The 20,518-nt window shown below is 43.4% G+C and overlaps 2 protein-coding genes across 2 annotated transcripts in view; one reads left to right on the forward strand and one right to left on the reverse strand.

Annotated features, from left to right (window-relative positions):
* Window positions 1-20,518, reverse strand: part of dact2 (dishevelled-binding antagonist of beta-catenin 2) — a 249,936-nt gene that overhangs the window by 75,542 nt on the left and 153,876 nt on the right. The gene's annotated exons all lie outside the window — the stretch shown is intronic.
* Window positions 10,399-20,518, forward strand: part of LOC308328779 (cytochrome P450 2J2-like) — a gene marked incomplete at both ends in the record, with an annotated part of 55,357 nt that continues 45,237 nt past the window's right edge. Inside the window, one exon of the mRNA XM_080782890.1 lies at window positions 10,399-10,541. Within this exon, the coding sequence (XP_080639016.1) occupies window positions 10,399-10,541 (143 nt within the window). The remainder of the gene's footprint in view (window positions 10,542-20,518) is intronic.

Here is a 20,518-nt window from a genome sequence, read left to right on the forward strand (position 1 = left end):
TCAAACTGACACCAATTAGACCGCGGACCCCCATTTGAAGAGATATGCCAGGGACCCCATGAGAGAAGATTTTTACGGCACTAGCAGTGATTCTCAACCCGTTTAATTTCAAGGACCCCCAGTTTGACATGCATTAGTCTATGGACCCCCATTTAATGGCATCTGGGACCCCTAGTTTATATTGTAAAGTCTAAAAGTTAATTTAACTCTGAGAGTGTACAAATGGAACCAAATGGACCCTACAGGGGCCATTTCGTTACAGAGTTACAGACCCATAAGGGTCCATTTGGTTCCAAACTATCATTCAGCTGGGGACCCCCTGGAACTCCCTCAAGGACCCCACTTTGGGAACCACTGGCATAGACTCACTCCTAATCTTCCGCCGTAGTCTGAACACTCACCTCTTCAGACTCCATTTTAGCCCGTAGCACTTGTCTTGCACTATAGCCTTGACGACCTTATATTATGCATAGGCAAAACTTATGTGGACATAGCACTCTATAGAGTGTATACTCATAGTTTCATTGTACTATGAAAACCTGCATCTCCCGTCCGTCCGTTAGTTAGTCACCCCACACCTCCACACCTTTCATATATTTCACACCTCGTGACATGTCACGCCACCATATATGGCCATCTCCATATATGAAGATCACGACACTGACCTCATCTAACCCTGGATAACCATACATGGAGAAGACTGGATCATCACCTAGATCTGCATATATGGAGCCAACCATCAACTCTACATCTGAAGTCAAACCTCAAACCCTTAGATCTCCATATATGGAGCTGACATTCTGACATTCCATATGTTGATCCACCCCCACCCGTCCTTCCTGTTCTGACATTCCATATGTTGATCTGACCTCATCAAACCCTGTACACTGAAGACACGCTCCATATATGGCCAGTACAGAATTCTTTCCCTATGTTGATCTGACCCCCTATGCCAAAGCGCCAGCGCTTGCCCAGCAGTCTACCGCCTGCCGTCACCCAGGCGGATGCGTGCTTCTCGCCCTCAGGGCGTCTTAATGGTAACTATTTCTATGTAGTTGATGTATTACCATGTGTTGTTCTTGCTTATTGTAAATCGCTCTGGATTAAGAGCGTCTGCTAAATGCCTAAATTGTAATACTGAAAACACATATAGTGTTCATTGAACTAAGGAATTGAATTCAGTGCAAAAAGATTTAACTATATAGTTAAATGATCGATGCACAGAATAAATGTTGCCGTGTATACAAGGTGAGAAAATAAAGTAGAAATAATCACTAAGATTAAATAATAAATAATTGCCAGACAACAATGGTATGTCAAACTGAAATATCAACATAGAGGCAAAAAGATGTGCGAGGCAGCAAACAATCGTGGAACGAGTAGATCTTTAACAACAATGGATGTGATTCAACATCTTTTAAACAGAGGCCACTTCAAACCCGCGGTGCCGCACAGTCTTTGCAATTATACAGGATGGATTTTCAGCTGGCCGCAGTAGTGAGGAAGATGGTGTTGACAAAGCAGGTGTGTCTCTGCCACCCCACCATCCAGGCTGTTTTGGGCAGATCATCCAGGCATGTGTGCAGACCACCGGGCACGGCTTTGTACTTTCCCTTGGAAGAGACTCTCTACCACCCCCACTCTGTCTCCGAATGCAGAAACAAGTCACATACAGTGCTCCATCATACACCTCTCCTCTGGTTACTGACTGCAAACCACTAGAATAGCACATAGGCAGTCATTAATACACCGAATGTGTAATTGCAGCGTTTCTTGAGATTGAGTTGGTTGAGAACAGACCGTGACTAATAAACAGGCTGCGAGCTCTGTGACAACAGACATACTAGATACAGTTTCCTTCCATCATTCATTTAATAATTTAATTTACATTCTCTGACAGTGTGATTGTAGTGTGGCGCCCTCTGTTGAAACACCACCGCCCTAGAGTCAAAGATATTAGGTTTCATCTCACCAGTATTTGTTGTCTGACCGTTTGTTTCTGAATACAAAGTAACTGAATTATAAAGTTTTAGTTGACATCAACAAATTAATCATGTTGAGACTATGTGAATATTTAACAACAAGGATGATGATCAGATTTATGTTTTTTTCTTTTTCTTTTACCACTTAAATCCTGGGGTTCCCCAGGGCTATACACAAGGTGTGCTACGTTTTTGCCTCAACACAAATCTCTTTGCCAAAAAGAACCAATCTACCAGCACACAACAAGTCGCAGTACGTTCGCCCCCAGAATACAGACACTTTAGTCTTCATGTGGCAAATTTGGTGATTTAGTGAATTATTATAGACCTGCCGAATCCACATCATGAAGGCCTTATGGTCACATTGTTCAAACTTGGTGAGCAGTCAGCCGCTGTAATCCGTGCTGAAAAGCCCCTGAAAGAGGCTCTTGTTGCTGCCAGCTCTCCTCCTCCCCTTCCTCCCCTCTGCAGGCTGGAAAACGTTAGAAGTCAGGTTGTGTGAATGTCCACTGTCAGAGGGGCTGCTTAAATGGCATTAGTTTTGAATGTCTGTATCAGAGTCTGCTGATCTGGCAAAGACCCTCCATTCAAGAACCTATACTTCAGATATCCAGCGGCTCCGAGACCGGAGAACACAGAGGAACGGCACATCACCGTTGCATAGTCGGAAACAGTTATTTTTTTATATTAAATGCCAAATGTCACTTTAATTAAATGTTGTGTCTCTCACGAAATTCATGAAATAGCCTAGACAGGTCAGGGAGTTTATTGTTTATTTGGATCCCCATTACCTACTACCTTAGTAGCATGCTACTCTTCCTGGGGTCCACAAACATGAAAACGGATTATCGTGCAACCTGTATCCACCACAGTAGATGAGTGTTAATTTAACTCTGAAAGTGTACAAAATGGACCCTTACGGGACCATTAACACTTTATATTTGCTGTGTACCTGCAAAACGTTTGCACAGCTGTAACTGTGCAGAACATGCAGTCATGTTCCAAGCACGTTTACAACCATGGAATATGACTGCTGGGGATTCTTTGACTATACTTACATACTGCATACCACTTCTGTAATCAAATTACTGCAGTGCTATTCCACGTAATTCTTTACTCCAAGTCTGTGAACTACAACCACCACCGTTGAGACCCAAAGACACGCAGAGGTGTGGCGAGGTGATGAAACCTCCCTTGAAAGGTGGACGGGCATGTCAGCATAATGGCAAAGCATGTTATGACAAATTAGACAAGGCAATTGTGGCAATATCACGGCTTGATGATTGCACACAAAGCACTTCTTTGAGAGCATTTCTTTCCCTCCTTTCTCTTGGCTGGGGATCCAGGCAGAGCCTCCTTTCAGAGCCAGAGCCTGGGTAGCCACTGACACCCTGACCCACAACCACCCTCGTCAGCCTCCACCCCCATTGCTCCGTCACCCACCGCCACCATCCCTATCAAAGGCTTAGCGTGATATGCAGACAGATGGAGGAGAAAATGTGAATTTCTAAAAAGAAAAAAGAAGAAAGGGGGGAGAGAGAGGTGGGGGGGGAGTCACTGAAGTGTAGCGGAATAGGGCAAAACATTGAGTTCATATGGCCAAAAAAAGGCTTTGTTTATAACTGAGTACAATTCATGAACATTCACAAGCAAACATGGCGGTGAGAAAAGGAAATCCTGCTGTCAAGGAGAGGAGTTTCTTATCCTAAACGCAAAGTCTTGGTGAACATAGACGGCAACAAGTGACGTTTTAACAAATGCAGTCCTGATTCCTGCAGATAAATGAAAAAGAAAAAAAGGTGTCGAGGAGGCAGAGGGGGCGGGGAGGTTGATCATGGCGATGAAAGGCGTGCTGTTGACGGAGACAGCATTGGAGATGTCAAAGCAAAACGGACTAAAGCAGAGAAACCACAGGTGTGAAGTCTGGTTGCCTGACGAGGCAGGCAGGCCGGAGCACAGACACCTTAAACATTAGACATGCATACCACACTGCCAATACACCTAATCGGACCTTTACTGCGAGATGAGAGAAATAATGCTTACCAACCCATGTTAGAATTAATAATCATAGTTTAATTAAAGATTAATTTAATTTATTAGAACTGAAAAAGAAAAGACACACCGCTGGAGGTGCAAATCCTGCCCACACCAAAATCTCTTGCTCTAAGTTTCTCCCTTCCACGGATATGACATGAACTTGACCTTTGAGATTTTCGTTATTATAGGCCAAAATTGCGAGTTTGTAGATAGGCAAATTTCACTCCACATACAGGGAGGTATTATATAGGGCTTCCAGTTCATCCCTTTGGGGCAGCCTACAGATCATTCCCACCAGTTTCCTGAAAATCCCACCTCTCCGTTCTCAAGCCATTTTGTTCACAGATGGACACACAGTGAGACAAATAGGACAGATTACAACCTGCAGGCTTGGTAAAAAAAAAGAGACTTGAATGCCATTCAAAGTCACTGTGCCTGGTAACAATGGATGCAAATGAGAACGAAGCCATATGATACGGCATCAGGTACGGTCGCCCCTAAACCATCTCGGCCCTCGATTTGTTCCGCCGACCTCATGCCGATTGCTCGGTGCCGCGATTCTTAATTTTGTTTTACTGAGAATAAGGTTAGAAATAAATTTAGGGTTAGGCATAGCTTTACTGGGGTTAATTTTAGGTATAGGGTTACATTTAGGCATAGTTTTACTGAGGTTAAGTTTAGGAATAAGGTTAGGTTTAACCGTTTAAGCATAATTCAATTAGGAATACCAGGCAGCGCAGTTCCGCCGGCTGTACGCCCGGGGCGAGTTGGTAAATGGGCGACTCGTTTGGTATTCTACCCCACCCCACCCCTCCCTACCACCACCACCCCTACTCCCCCTATCCCTCTGAGGATAAGCTGTGGTTGGGCCCTGACATCGCAGGTAATTTACTGAGTCAACATAGGGTGAAGAGGGCCCGTGTGCTGGAGAGAAAGCCCCTCTGTGCTGGAGCACACGTCCCTGAGGAGACATGGCACACCACAGTATACACTGCTCTGCCATGCTGGGAATCACATCCACTATAGCTGGATTGGAGAGAAAGACTGAGGGTGGAAGGAGAGGGGTGCGGGGGGGGGCAGTCAGAAGAGGGACACAGCCAAAGAGAAAGAGAGGGAGAGAGAGAACAAGATAGATGGAGAGAGGGAGACAGAGAGTGAGGTTGAAAACTACCAGACAATGTCCTGTCTGTCTGACCAACTATATATACTGTATACACACACACACACACACACACACACACACACACACACACACACACACACACACACACACACACACACACACACACACACACACACACACACACACACACACACACACACACACACACACACACACACACACACACACACACACACACACACACACACACACACCGTTCGAGTTGCAACCCGATAGACCCAGAAGTGAACACAACAGAGCGTTCGGGATTGTCAGTGCCGTCTCACCCAATCACAAGCTGCGGTGCTCCTTCCAGCCCCTCCCACCCGGGGAGGAAAAGCTAGGTCACATCTCTTACTGATGGAGCTTGTGTGATGTCACACAACCTCCCTCCCCCTCACTGTATCATTCTCTCCCATTGATCCCTTTGACACTCTCTCGCTGATCGAGCTCTGAAGTCACACAAAACGATTGCCTAACGATCAACAATTCACTTGAAATTGATATAGTACAATTATCAGAATGCCTGCAGTGGCCGGGGTCACTGTGCTGACAACGATCAGAGTTGATCACTTCGTTCGAGTTTCGGTCTCCTCCCTCCCCGACTCTCTCTCTCTGGCTGATTGAGGTATCACTCCCTCCCCTGACCCAGATGACTATGTCTGAATCAAGTATCTACAAGTCATTGGCCATCTGTTTGAAAAGCATGAAACTTAGACAGTCTGAGACAACACTGGTGTACCAGGGCCTTTTGTTAAGCATGCCTGATACAAATTATGTAGTATGAGTATTATAGGAATTTGTAAGCACTTTCTATAACCAATAAATGACATGCACAAACCAATTCAAAAACACATGCAATTTCTTTATCAGATATGCACCCGTAAATATGTATACACAAACGCATGCATACTATTTCACACACACACACACACACACACACACACACACACACACACACACACACACACACACACACACACACACACACACATGCGCGTGTGCACAGCTCAGGTGCAGCGTGTGCTATGTCTGCAGACTGCCACAGTAATCACTATGTTTGCTCTCCCATTAACCCCCTCTTTAGATGTGAGGGCAACCTGGGACCCGTTCTCTCCCCTGAGGAGAGCTTTTCATTCCTCTCCAACATCCATTATTAACAATTAGCCACATAAACACCTGCAATAGAGGGAGTCACTCAGAGTCACTCAGAACCATATATACTGTATTATAGTGTAGTCCAGCTTTATATAGTTTAGAGCAGCTCTATACACTACACTACATCTTATAACAGTTGTTTTTCTTCTTAAAACATTTGTTTTGTATTATTATATTTGTGAAATTACTTGGGGGGGGGGGGGGGGGGGGAATGTTTTTTGAAAATGTTTTGAAATAATAATAATTAAAAAACTAAATGTGGGAAACGATATATACATATGATATGATACTTTATTCCGACCCAGCAGCCAAGTATGCAGAACACATATACACACATTTGACATAACACAAAGAACAAGACAATTTACAAGACAAGAGCAATATCCACCCCTTAGATTACCCCGTGGCTACTACAACTCCTGATTAAGCCTCAAGGTCGACTGGTGGACAAAGGACCTTTAGTCTGACCTTATTGTATGCTGGTACACCATTATCTTCTTCCTGAAGTTAGCAACCTATATTCTCCATACACAAAACATGCGTATTAGAGGTGATATTCCATGCTAACCTTAGGATGCTGTTATCATACTTGGATGTATAAAGTTTCTGAAGTGGTTGTCCGCGACCCAGCTGGGAACAGTGGTTCAGTCCATGTGAGGGTTCTAACTGCAGGGGTGAAATCTGGGCAGAGTCTAAATCATTGGTTCTCATAGTGGGGTCCGGGGACCACAGGGGTCCTTGAGGGTGTTTCAGCGGGTCCCCAGCAAAATGATAGATAGGAACCAAATTAAACATTATGGGTCTGTAACTCTGAGAGTGTACAAATACAAAATTAGGGCAACATTTCACCCAGATCCTACATACTCTCCAGTGGAGCTGCTCTGCAGTAGGCTCAGTTAAGTAGCTCCCAGGTGTGAATGGAATTGTATGAATGTGAAGCAGAGCAGTGCTGAAAAAGAACACGCATGCTCGGCAAAACCCATCCCTGAATAAATAACCTTTTTTTAGTTGCATGTCTGGTGCAATGGGAGGAGAGAGGAACCAATTAAGGCTCATCTTGTCCCGGGGCTCGTTTTTAGTTTCAGCACTGCACAAAGAGATGTTTTGATGGTCAATGGAAAAATTCATGCAGGTGTTTGTTTTTGATTATTTCATTCTGTGATTTCAGTTGGTTTGGTCAGCACAAACCAAGGTGCACACAAAGCAAGGTGAACACAAAGATGACCACCCCGGGCCATCATGGTGGAAGAAGTTTTACTTACTTAAAAGTATCAATACTGCAGTGTAGAAATATTCTGTTCCAAGTAAATGTCCTCAATTTGATATTTACTTAAAAGTACAAAAATATTGGTATCAAAATGTAACCTGGCTAATAAGCCAGACCGAATCAGCCGTTGGCAAAATAAATGTGCCTGCTGGTGGATTACGGTCTCAATTGTACGCCCATTTCCTACACCAGAGAACTGGTGTGGCCAATCGGGACACGCTATGCAATATGGGCGGGCTTTGGTACAGTGACGTTCAATGCTTGAGACCTTTGACTGACAGTAGCTCTGACCAGTTGCGTCAAAGAGAAAATGTTTGAACCCGCCCCCCGGGAAACAAGATCCATACACAGCATCTCCAGACTCAAATACCACACGACAGTGTGATTTGAGTCTGGCTTATTAGCCAGGCTAATCAAAATGTACTTAAAGTCCCAATAGTACAAAGTACTCATTGTGCAGAATGTCTCATTTAAAGTTTTCAAATGTATAGAAATATTTTCAAATGGACAAAATGTATACCGGTAGTTATATGTGGTTACTGTAAACTGTATGTTTTGTAATGATAATCTAAATCTACAAAGTAAGTAAAGTCTACAGAGTAACTAAGGTTTTCAAATAAATGTAGAGGAGTAAAAGTACAATATTTTCCTCTGAGATGTAGTGGAGTACAAGTAAAAGTATTGGAAATTGGAAATACTCAAGTAAAGTACAAATACCTCAAAATTGTACTTAAGTACGGTACTTAAGCAAATGTACTAAATTACTTTCCACCACTGTCTGCGGGCAAACTGCTACAGATGTTAGCACGATAGGGAGGTGATGGAGCTTTCAGCTCTAGAATTTACTGCCCAGCAAACCACGGACAGAAGAATGGGCTGCTTCACAGCAGAGAGCAAGCTTTACACAATGACGGGCGATGAGTCAAGTGAAACCTAGTCCTGAACCCATGCAGCACAGAATGTTTCACAATGTTTTACAGTCACCCACGTGGATATACCCCAGCCTGTGCATTGTCTGCCAAGGCACAAGAGGGATGGGGATTTCTAACAATGCAAATAATTCTCCGTTCACCCCCCTCCACCATCACCGCAAGCAGCCACGCACGCGCAGTGGCCGCGCGCACACACACACACACACACACACACACACACACACACACACACACACACACACACACACACACACACACAGATAAGAGTCATAACCCCAGGCACATACAAACGACCCACAACATATCTGTTTCTCTCCCCGTCTGCTTCCCTCTCTCCCATATACATTTGCATTAGTGTCAAGAAACAAATTTTATTGCAGCACTTATGCCATATGACAATGATGCGATTTGAAAAATAGAAAATAAGAGCAAGATATTCTCAGCTAAAAGTAAAAAACCTAGCATGTCCACCCGGCATCTCTGAAGTCACATATAGATAGGATAGGATGGTATCTGTCTATTGACCAGGTACTGGATCCAAAATGCTGTCTGTATGAACATGCAGCTTCAATCCAGTGTGCAAGTTTCTTTTCTTTTGTATTTGGACTCAGCAGTAAAGGAAGACTGACATTTCTATCAATCCAATGCAGTAAATCTAATCCCACATCACCGAGGCTTATTAACTGATTCTCCACAGAAAATATAAATACAGTTAAAAGTACACGTCTAATACATGCACCTTTTTTTTTAGCATGGGTGCAGAGTGAAAACCCTCCAGTGTTTAGTGTTGGTCAGTGCTGGGAATAGCTGTTACTGAGCTATAGGTCATCTATGGTCCGTGGTCATCAATCACAAGTGGCCGGGACGGCACAGCGACGAGCTGGCGAAAGGAGCTGACGGCTTGACACAACTTGGCCACGGGTTGCCTCCGCACATTCCAGGGCATCGCGCTGACTGAAAGGATTACTTGCATAATGTATAATATTTTGGTGGCACAAGAAAGCATTCATGCTCCCGTTTTGCGTAAGTTTTTATTGGCTTTTTATATGTGATTTATTTATGTGCAACTCCCTCCTTCTTTCAATCTGAATATTTGTCTTTGCATATCGTTATTAACTTTTCGTTAGAATTTAAAGTTTATTCGCTGAAAGCGCCAGAATTTAACCCTTCGGTAATCTAAAAACTGCTTTGTCGACCATATTGGGCAACACAACCCGTATTACCATGATGTCAAGCCAATGCAACACACTCTACACCGAGGAACGGACGGATATGGTGTCCATGGACATACTGTAAGTGATGAAATGATGTGACGGCACGCTTCAGAATTAACAAGATGAAGTGATGTGACCTTTCAGTGCCACGGCATGGGGTGTGTGTGGCACACGTTGGTGATTTGGATTGGGATCAGAATTACCCAATAAAAGAAGCCTCCCTTAGCAACTCTGCAAATACAAACACACCACTCTGCATTCAAATTGACCTCATGTGGTGCAAATAATCTGTGCCGTCCCACATGCCTGCCTTTGATACGTGGGGCTGAAACAATAGAATATACATGTCATGGAAAGAAGGAATCTCCCACCTGGTTCTCTGTTGATTAAAGTAATGTAATTTTGACAAAGAGTAACAAGATAATAACTTTGCAGATCTGAAACTCTTGCCACATGTTGTAGCCAATGGTGCCTCTAATGGCATCACTGACAGATATTCGTAGAAATAACAGCCCACCTCTTTGATTATATGAAGATATCACTAACGCATTCCTGCATCTTTGAGAAGTTGGAAAGAACAGGCCTTTCTGCAAGAAAGATGACCGGATCACCATAAACATTATGGCCCGTCTTTCTTTGTCTTGGCATGGGTGACGACGTGGTCTATGATTCACCCTCGTACAACAGCTCCACAGAGCTGTGGGGGAGAAGAAATGTGTCATTCCTCACCTGTACCATCTTCCTTCTCAAGCACAAGGGGAAGGAGTTCTTGCGCAATGACCCACAGCAGTGAGTTTACATAGCTCAGATACCCAATGAGATACCCGGGGCAATGACTGCACAGCTCCCGGTCTCTGAGAGCTGATAGGAACTAATCAGCAATAGTGGTTTTAACTGCTAGGGGAATCTCTCCCACGACTTGGACCTCACAACATCACTGGGTACGCTGTCTGTGGGACTGATCCTATCAGACTGCTCTCTTGCACCTCAGCAGCTGTGTGAACTTTTAAAACTGAATAAAGGTGACATGTAAACCATGCACTAAAACATCCTCAATTATTTCGATAACGGCCGATCTGCAAGTTCACGTGTCGCACATTTTACGTAGACTAGATTAGATAGCATTTTATGTAGACATAGCACTATAGTATATATGCATAGTTTCATTATATAATTTAGATATTCCTCTGTTACGTTCTTAGCTTATGTATGATTCATGATAAATGATAACTACTTTTTTATGTATATGATGTATTGTCATGTTTTTTGTTCTTGTAAATCGCTCTGGACTAAATTGTAAATTGTACTACAATGGCATGCCCAAAAGTGGTTAAGAAGCTAGACTGGCCAGAGGTCACCAAAACCAGTAGGCTTCATCCTGGATCTGCCTAATAGATTGAGATATACTGTGTGCAACTGGAAAAATTGGCCTAATGGTGGTGCTGAGGGAAAGGTCAGTTGGGTCATCAACATCAGTAAGGGTTCATGAAGTTGCATAGAACGTTCCATGGCAATTCTAGACAGTAGTTGCTCAGACAGATTGTTTGGGACGGTGGTAAATGGACCGTCCTACTGACTGACTGACTGACTGACACAGCTGTCCTTAGAGCCCCAACGGCAACGCTAGCGGAGCTAGAAGGGGGGGAAGAGATTCTAAATCTGTCAAGCAGTCATTTTGCAATCAGAATCCGGCGTGTTGTTTTAACTATAAATTGCCCCTGTTGTATGTGCTTAGAGTTAAATTAACACTCACTATTTTGTTGTGACATCTTCCAAAATGTTGTGGTTTTGCTTAAAAATAGTCAATAAAGAAAATGTATAGCAGTTTTATTCATTATTTTATGACCAATATTTTTATATTGGTCCTAATCACACAACAATTAGAAAACTAACAATTATTTAGTGAGCAACAGTAATACTCTACAGATGTTTGTGTGTCATTAACTAAACGAGGGTGATGTTTCACAAATTAACAGAGTAAACATGTGGCTATGACTGAGCGGAGGAATGGGACCACGGTCTACAGGGGCTGTTAGCGCCGGCTGTACACAGGGGTTTCCACGCGGCCCAGCGAGGTGACAGGGTTCTGTGGTTGGCTCCACACACAGAGACCTGCTCTGTCCCGACCTGCGGGGCCACAGGCTCCCTGCGTCAGACCTGGCCTTGGAGAGAAGGGATACATTATGGGGCCTTGGCCCCAGCCACTCCCCCTGTAGTTCACAACTTTTTCAACCACCAACTCACAAAATGTGAGCAAGTGAGGTTCGTTTTTTTCCCTTTTTTTCCTCCTTTCTCTCTAAAAATGTCCCTTTCTAATCATGCGTCTTAGCCCTTGGCTCAAGCTGCTGGGGAACTCAGCACCCAGTCATGTCCAGTAACACGTCCATGCTATCAGCTACTCCATCAACTTCTATTTGCCCATTCAAACACCGCAATAAATTAATTCCAAGTCGGACCACTGATTTAAATAGTCATCTGGCTGTACCTATTCACATATTCTTGATATGTGATACTGAGGTTTTAAATCAGTGTTTTTTTAAGGCCATGCCTGACAAAATATATGAGCATTAAAAACATTGAAACGCTCTTAGCCCCCCCCACACACACACACACACACACACACACACACACACACACACACACACACACACACACACACACACACACGACACCAACCAGAGACTGTCATGTATCCCCTACCTGATTCAACTGCAATTCAAATTATACAAGCTGAATCTGTGAGGATGGGACAAGCAGGTATCAATAAGAGGATTTAACCACAATAACCACTCGAACCATATTTCATAGTCCCCCAGTGAAAACCGAAATTAGCCAATCTACAAGCTTGCAACGCGTTGAGGTTGCAGATCTGTTACTTTCCACGTTAACCCCGGCATAGCCTATTTTAGGCACATTTTCTAATTCTTTCTTTCTGTATTCATTTTAATTTTTTTTCTAAATAGCGAAAATAGCTACAAGTTTGTACAGCAGCTATTTTCACTATTCTTCGTGCGACCAAGTGTATAGGGCTTACGCAGTGTGAAGCTATGTGCAGCAGATGCGATGAGCAGGATTTCCCACAGCCTCCTCTACACCAGCCTCCATCTGACATTTAATAAATGGCTCCATGTGCTCTATAGCGTAACCTTTGGTTCCATCCATATTAGGTGTCGTGCCCTGATCAAAGGAGGGCGTCGCTCAGTATAAAACAAGACTTTAACAAGTCTGCAAGCACAATTTAGGGCCCTTGAGTGGTCATTATTCAAAAATGCACTGAGTGACGCAGAGGAATTTGCAAACATTCGCCGCACATTATCTTGTTACAAACAGTCTTAATCCCCGCTCTCTCCCTGATAGTAGCAACAGATAATTGCTCCTCCATTGGGAGAGATTTATTTTTGTTTCCCTTATTGTGCTGGGCCCTTACCTTAGAGATTCCTTATTTATCAGAAATATCAGAAAAGCTGTTTTATTTGTGAATGTGAGACTTTGTACTTAGTTTGTGAGATGGCTATGTGAGATTAAACTTAAATAAAGTGAAATGTTGAGGAATGCAAAACAGTGTTTTTATGCTCTGAACACATTGCTCTTTTGCCCCTCATAAAGGTCCCAGGTCATTTTAAGAGACACATGAGCGAAACACCTCATAAGCTAAAGGTATGTCCTACTCCTACAATGTTCTTTATGATGCACATAGCTCTATGAAGACTCTGGGAAACGGGCCCGAGTCTTTGTTTGTGTGAGATCAAACTATAATCTGGTGCTTTTGATAGATGTTGCGTTTTATTTCAAATGTTTATGGAAATACCCAGCAACAGTCTTGTGTGGTCCTGTGTTTAATGAAACACACACACATACACCGCTCACAGCCGTCAGATCACTCGCCAGCAACCAAGACTATCCATAAACTCTCAATCCGAAGAGGACAGTATATTAAAATGAGAGCCTGCCTCCTTTCCAGTTATCATCATCCAATTGCCACTGGTTGCACCGAGTGTGAGTGCAGTACCCACTACCCAGTCAGTGGGTGGGTGAGGGTCAGCCAGGATTGAGCGGAAGGAGTCACGATGGCTGACAGTGAATCCTGGGAACAACCCGGCTAGTGGCTCAGCAGACCAGCTGTGTTGGTGCTGTCGGCCTCATCAAACTCCAGTCCATCTCCACAAGGCCACATGGGGCCCCCACACAGGGCAGAACCGGGAGGATTAGCTGCCTTAAGTGAACGGTTCATATCCAAGTGTTCAGGGGTCAAGCTGGTGCAGGGCTCCCCTTTGCTGCAGATTGATGTGCTGCAGTGTATTATTTTAATTGGGCCAAATTAGAATGAGGTGCGCTTCAGCAATATCAACTTGAACTCCAATTCAAGTTTATACCAAGTATAAAACGAGTGGGTGAAATCATTGTGTGCATAGAGCGGCCGTTTGGCAATTGGAATGTGATCCCTGGTTCCCCTGAGGTTAACGTCAAAGTGTCCTTGAGCAAGACACTGAACCGGTAACTGTTCGATGTGCAGGTTGGTGCCTTGTATGGTTTCCTTCATCATCAGTGTGTGAATGCACATTGTGAAGCACTTTGGATAAAGGTGCTATAAAAATGCACCTTATCGTCATTCGTCACTGTCAGACAGAAACCTTGCATGTTTTTGTTTTATATTATAAATGAATTCTCTATTTCAAACATCATCGTATGACAGTTGTGCTTAAAAGTAGCAAAAACAGATGATCTATAGAACTAGGTCTATTTCAGCTACTTTTGGAAATTCTTGAAAATGTTCACCTACTAAAATAGCAACGGCAGGTTGGAAGCGATAAAAGTCTGTCTGTGGGTTTTTATAAATAATTAACCAATTAAAAAAGAGCTTGTGACTAAATAACAACTACATTGGATCTATTGGAAAACAGTTATTTTTCCTGAAAAGTAACGGTTTTGAACATAAAAGGTTTTCTACCCAACAGCGATGATTTTATGCTTACCCTTAACACTATGAGCAAAGCTGTTGGCTTTGCCAAACTATCATGTGCAATCAATTCACACCTAGGAGGAAGATTAAGCTACCCTAAGATTCCCACTTGGCTGAGAGGCATGCATGTCTGTATTTTTGCGAAGAACAAATGGAAGTGAGCTGCAAGCTGTTTTGGTTCGCGCTGACATGGGTAGGAGGGTGTAGTGGTCGCAAACCACAAAAACACTGAGATGTCATCACGTTTCAGCAGAAAACAATATCCTCAGGTTTGCAAGTGAGGTGCCGAAGCGATACCTCAACTTGTTCCACGTCTGAACAAGGAGACGGGGAGTAAAGAGCAAAACGCTTTGGCAGCTGTGTGTGTGAGTCCACATTTTGACGAATGACATTTCTGCATGGACGGATGGATTCTAATGCCGCCCCTGGGGCGTAGGCGATTCTATGTGACGTACTGCACAGGTGCACAGGCCCAGAGGTGGGAAAACTTCAGGTGATTCTGCAAATAAAGAGACCTCTTAAAAATCCCACACCTGCAGGGGCCGAGAGCCAATAGCATTTCAGAACTAACCCTATAGCCTTGGGTCATTTTCCTATTAGCCAAACACTCCAAGCTGCAAAGATTCATGGTCCAAGAAATACGAGGCCTTTTAATGAACCCCAAGGACAGATTTCATGTCAGACTGACATGCTGATCAGATATGAGGGATGTTTAGTTAAAGACAGCCAACGCCATTAGGTGAAACCTCTAAAAAAACAACGGCAAAAAACGCCATGTGAGCTTGTAAATCAGCCAGTTTCGAAATAATTCATAAACATGTTGTAGGTAAGTGGTTAAGCGTTTTAACAAATGTGCTCATTTAACGCACGTGCGTGCGTGAGTGCGTGTCGCATGCGTGTCTGTGCGCACAAATAGGCCTATAGCATAATCCAAAAATAAACAAGTTTGTATGTATTCATGAGGACCATTTGAGTCCTCAAATAGAAAGACTTTTGTGCCTGTGTACGTGAGGAAAATCAAAATAGCTGCCTTTCTAGAGGAGGACAAGAGGGGAGATTTTTGTTTTCTTGTCTCAAAACAGGCCTTTATGTCCTTGCCACAATCTTGATAAACATACATAAACAGTGCGACAAGGGACAAAGGACAAAAAAAAAATCACACAAATGTGTGGCAATTCACTATGACAGCAGAACACAACTTCCCTCAACAATGGGTCTATCCTCTAGCATCTAGCCTGTATCAGACAAAGCCTTGGTTTACATGTATCCACATGGGTTACAGGCCTCACATTTCCTCTGTATTTCATACATCTGTTCACCATCTACAAGGTCGCATTGCATCGTGAGATTGGCTATTTTTGCCAAGTGAGAGTGTCATGCAACAAAGTCTAAACATATAAGTGGTTAAAAGCTTTCATAATCTGCCTTGAGTTTGTTGAGGCAGACTTAATTCCTAAACGTGTTATAATTTGACCTCAAGTCTCAAATTGAAAATACATAATACTGGTATTGAATCACTGAATAAAGGACACTGGTGAAATAAGACGCTCCAAGAAAAAAAATAGCCAGGAAAAGCATGGTTTGATGTCTGATTCTGACCCCATGCCTTTGCTTTATGATTATGAACCCTCAGGAGGAGGAGAAGACTGTTGTCCGTAATAGACAATGCCTTGTGTAGGCCTATACAACTACATTAGAGTTACAGCAATGGAGCCCAGTGTTCCTCTGCTTGGTTCTTTATGAGTGGAGGTAGCAAACCAGAAGAGATCTATGATACTGTGTAGTCAGCAAAAACATATTCCGTCATTAAAATCTGATTAGCATTAGAGTAATAAACTGTCCTCTTTACGATCAGATGTGGAATTCAGGTTCTATAGTGGCCAGTTTTTCAGAACCTACAAAGCAATGTAGGTCTGCGTGTCTCTCTGGACAGTCAGAGGTTGGTCCTCAGTCCAAGCCCTCCATAGCTCAGAGACGTCTGGCCCATAAATGATACAGGCCATGTGAGACTGCCTGTGATAAGTCTTCCTGGTATGGGCTTTGACATTTTTATATCCATGGCTGAAAAGCAGCCTATATCCAATGTAAATGTTGTCTTTCAGACTTACAGTATAGTATGTCTGCCTAAATTCCTTTTTTATTCAGCGCAAATATATACACCACTAAGTTATCTTACAGTAATTTATTTAAGCAACACTTAAGTAATGGGGATAAACATATAAATAATAATAGACATTAATGGCGATCGTGCATGCCACACTGTGCCCTGTATGCAATAAACTTGACGTTAGGTATTTTCCAAAATGATTTCTCAAGCTTTTGACTCAAGAGGAGTCTTCATGGCGACTTGCATGTATCCCAAGATGTCACATTCATAGACCAGGCGATTTTTAAACTGCTTAATAAGTTAAACTGGTTTATTTACAAGTCGTTGGAGAACGACATGGAAGCGAGCCCCCATAACTTGCTAAATAAACATAAATCCGTTGAGTTTAAATAAAATGTGATGAGGAGATAATTTAACGAGTACACAAGCATGAAAGGTCCCCCTCATCTACAGGGGCAGCGGGCACGGCACACTAAGTGAGCGGATTAACTGAGAGTCTGGAGAGGCAGACTCTATGCACACAGTGAATGTCATGATAAAGACAGATATCTGGAGAGGCAGCTATGCACACAGTGAATGTCATGATAAAGACACATATGGCTGATCAGGTCCAGCAATAGAGAGAAGTCTCCACATGTCCTCAAAAGAAAACAGTCTGCTATGCCTTATTCAAAATCATCCAATCGCCTTGTGTTCCCAAAGAATTGCCTAATTGCAGCCCGGGCGGCTGGCGTAGCCGTCTGAGCACCTTGGCTGGTAATAGCCGTCTGAGCACCTTGGCTGGTAATCCAGTCTGGCAGTGTTCTGTGGGTTCGACTCCCGATCCTGACGGCCTTTACTGCATGTCACCCCCCCATCTCTCTCCCCATTTACTGTCAGCCTACTGTTACCCTATCCCTCTATAAAAAATAAAGGCGAAAGTCATAACAAATATCTAAAAATAAAATAAAAAAATGCCTAATTGTGACCGCGAATCGCATTTACTATGAAATCACGCATTTCCCGTCAGTCAGTCAGTCAGTTAGTCACTCACCCCCAGGCATGACCACGGACATCATCAGGGATGGAGATCCCTGATGTCATCAATATTAAGCCTATATATGGAGATCCCTATTCCCTGATATCATCAATATTGGCCAGCAACTCTACATCTGACCTCAAACTTAGATCTCCATATATGGAGCTGACCTGCTCTGACATTCCATACAGTATGTTGATCCTTCCCCATCCATCCTTCCTCTTCGATGTCTTCCTTTTGACTGATACCTGTCCATTACAACTTTAGACGGGCCTGCTCCAAAGTTATTAGTGCAGCCGCAACCGGCAGCCGGCGAAAACTAGTTCAACTCAACAGGCTCGAAAATGAAGGCCCGGCCCTACCTGGGCACTCATCAAACCCTGTACACTCAAGACACAGCCCCCGACAATCCATATGTTGATCTGACCTCATCAAACCCTGTACACTCAAGACACACTCCATATGGCCAGTACAGAATTCATTCCATATGTTGATCTGACCCCCCATGTGAAAGCACCTGTGCTCGCCCAGCAGTCTGCTGTCACCCAGGTGGATGTGTGCGCATGACCTCGCCCTTTAGCTCCCTCAGGCGTCTATAGAACTTTGATGTATGAACTTAATTCACTGACATGTGAATGTCATTCTTGTGATTTTTTCAATCAGTATCTGTGAACATACAGTATGAATACCTTTTTTTCAAAGCTAGAAATCACAGTAACAAACCTATAATCTACGCTATCAGTATAGGTCATTACTCATTATACACATTTTTCTTATCTCCAAAGTTGACAATGGTCCATGAGAACCTTGCAGAATAAAAATAAACAAATGCTTTAAGCCTATAGGCTAACCTCCTATTTAAAAGGCTTGTAGAAATGGGATTCTCAAAGCAGCAGCTCTCATCCATAAGCCACATCATTGGCGAGCGGCATAGAAATATCACAGGGCATTACATATAAGTCTAGGGTATCAGAGTCCAAATCCATGGGAATCAATCTGCCGTTTTATCATCCCTATCTACGAAGGGGTGATAAAAGACAGATGTGTTTTGTTGTCGGTACAGTTTACTTGGATATAAAATTCCACTTCCTACAGTATACATTCCCTTTAATAAATCCCATGTATAGTGATACAAGCGGGTGCATCTTACTCATTCATCCAGCCGCTTGTTCATTCATTCAGAGCCATTTTCAGTACCTGAATTCAAATTGCAATGCATTGTCTAGGTCAGTGCTTCCCAAAGTGAGGTCCGGGGACCCCCAGGGGTCCCTGAGGGAGTTCCATGGGGTCCCCAGCTAAATGACACACGTTTGTACACTCCATTTGTACACTCTCAGAGTTAAATTAATATTGATTTTACAACATAAATTGGGGGTCCCAGAGATAGAAATGGCATTTAATGGGGGTCCGTAGACTAATGCATGTCAAACTGGGGGTGGGGGTCCTTGAAATTAAACGGGTTGAGAATCAAGGCTAAAGCCGTAAACATCTTCTCTTATGGGGGTCCATGGCACATTTCATCAAATGGGGGTCCGCGAGCTAATTAGTGTCAATTTGGGGTCCTTGACATGAGAAAGTTTGGGAACAACTGCTCTAGGTTACGTATCTTTCCTTTAAGTGTCAACAGCATTGTGCAGTGGTCAGAGGTGGCAAGGAGGGGGGGGGGGAGGTTGTTGTCGGGGATGAGGCCACTTTGATCTCAGAAATACCGCCGTTGCCTTTGTTGATGACAGAATACCTGGAAGAGGGATTTTCAATCAGAGGACCTGCATGGGAATCCCCTGACAGGCAATGATAACACAGGCTACACGTGTACACACACAAACACACACACACACACACACACACACACACACACACACACACACACACACACACACACACACACACACACACACACACACACACACACACACACACACACACACACACACACACACACACACACACACACACAGGAATTATCCTTCATTTTAGGCAGCAGAAAGTCTCATATCAGATCCCTGTGCTTTGAAACCTTGACCTAACTGTACATGTTAACTTGCAGTTAACATAAGATTCTACCTCCTCTCATCCAGACATATGCATGCACACATTCTCTCTTGTTCTCATACACACATTCATCATTACACACATACTTGCGTGCGCACACACAGAGTCCCACATATGACAACAGCCTCTGTTTACCTCTCAGACTTCCATCCCACACATCCTGTTTGCAGCAGCATCTTGTTCCTGAGATATCTACAGTAGGCCTACCTGAACAGGTAGCAACTCTTTATCACACTCTCCCGAGTTCTTTCCATTGCTGCCATTGTTATGGAGGTTTAAGAGTTCAGTGTCTCAAGATACATCAGTCTAAAGCAGCACACTTTGTTCATGTACTTTTGTTTTGTTATCAACCTTTTTGGCAGCATGCCTTTCTTGATCCTTATATAGTTTTTGAGGAGGGATGAGGACTAAGGAGTGGGTGGAAAGAGAGGGGCGTAGATGGAAAAATCAACTGATAAATGAGAATAGAGTATAGAAAAGGAAAATACTTCCGTTGTTGTCTTTGACACACAAAATACTTCAAGGGAAACATTACACTCCCATGTGAAAAGGTAAAGGATGAGTAAATCTTTATGTTTGTGTAGGGTTGCTGGAGTAAGAGGGCCTTGCTTATTCCAGCACAAAGCCTA

This window comes from Protomyctophum bolini (assembly GCF_963924005.1).
Source record: "Protomyctophum bolini genome assembly, chromosome: 14".
Taxonomy (NCBI): domain Eukaryota; kingdom Metazoa; phylum Chordata; class Actinopteri; order Myctophiformes; family Myctophidae; genus Protomyctophum; species Protomyctophum bolini.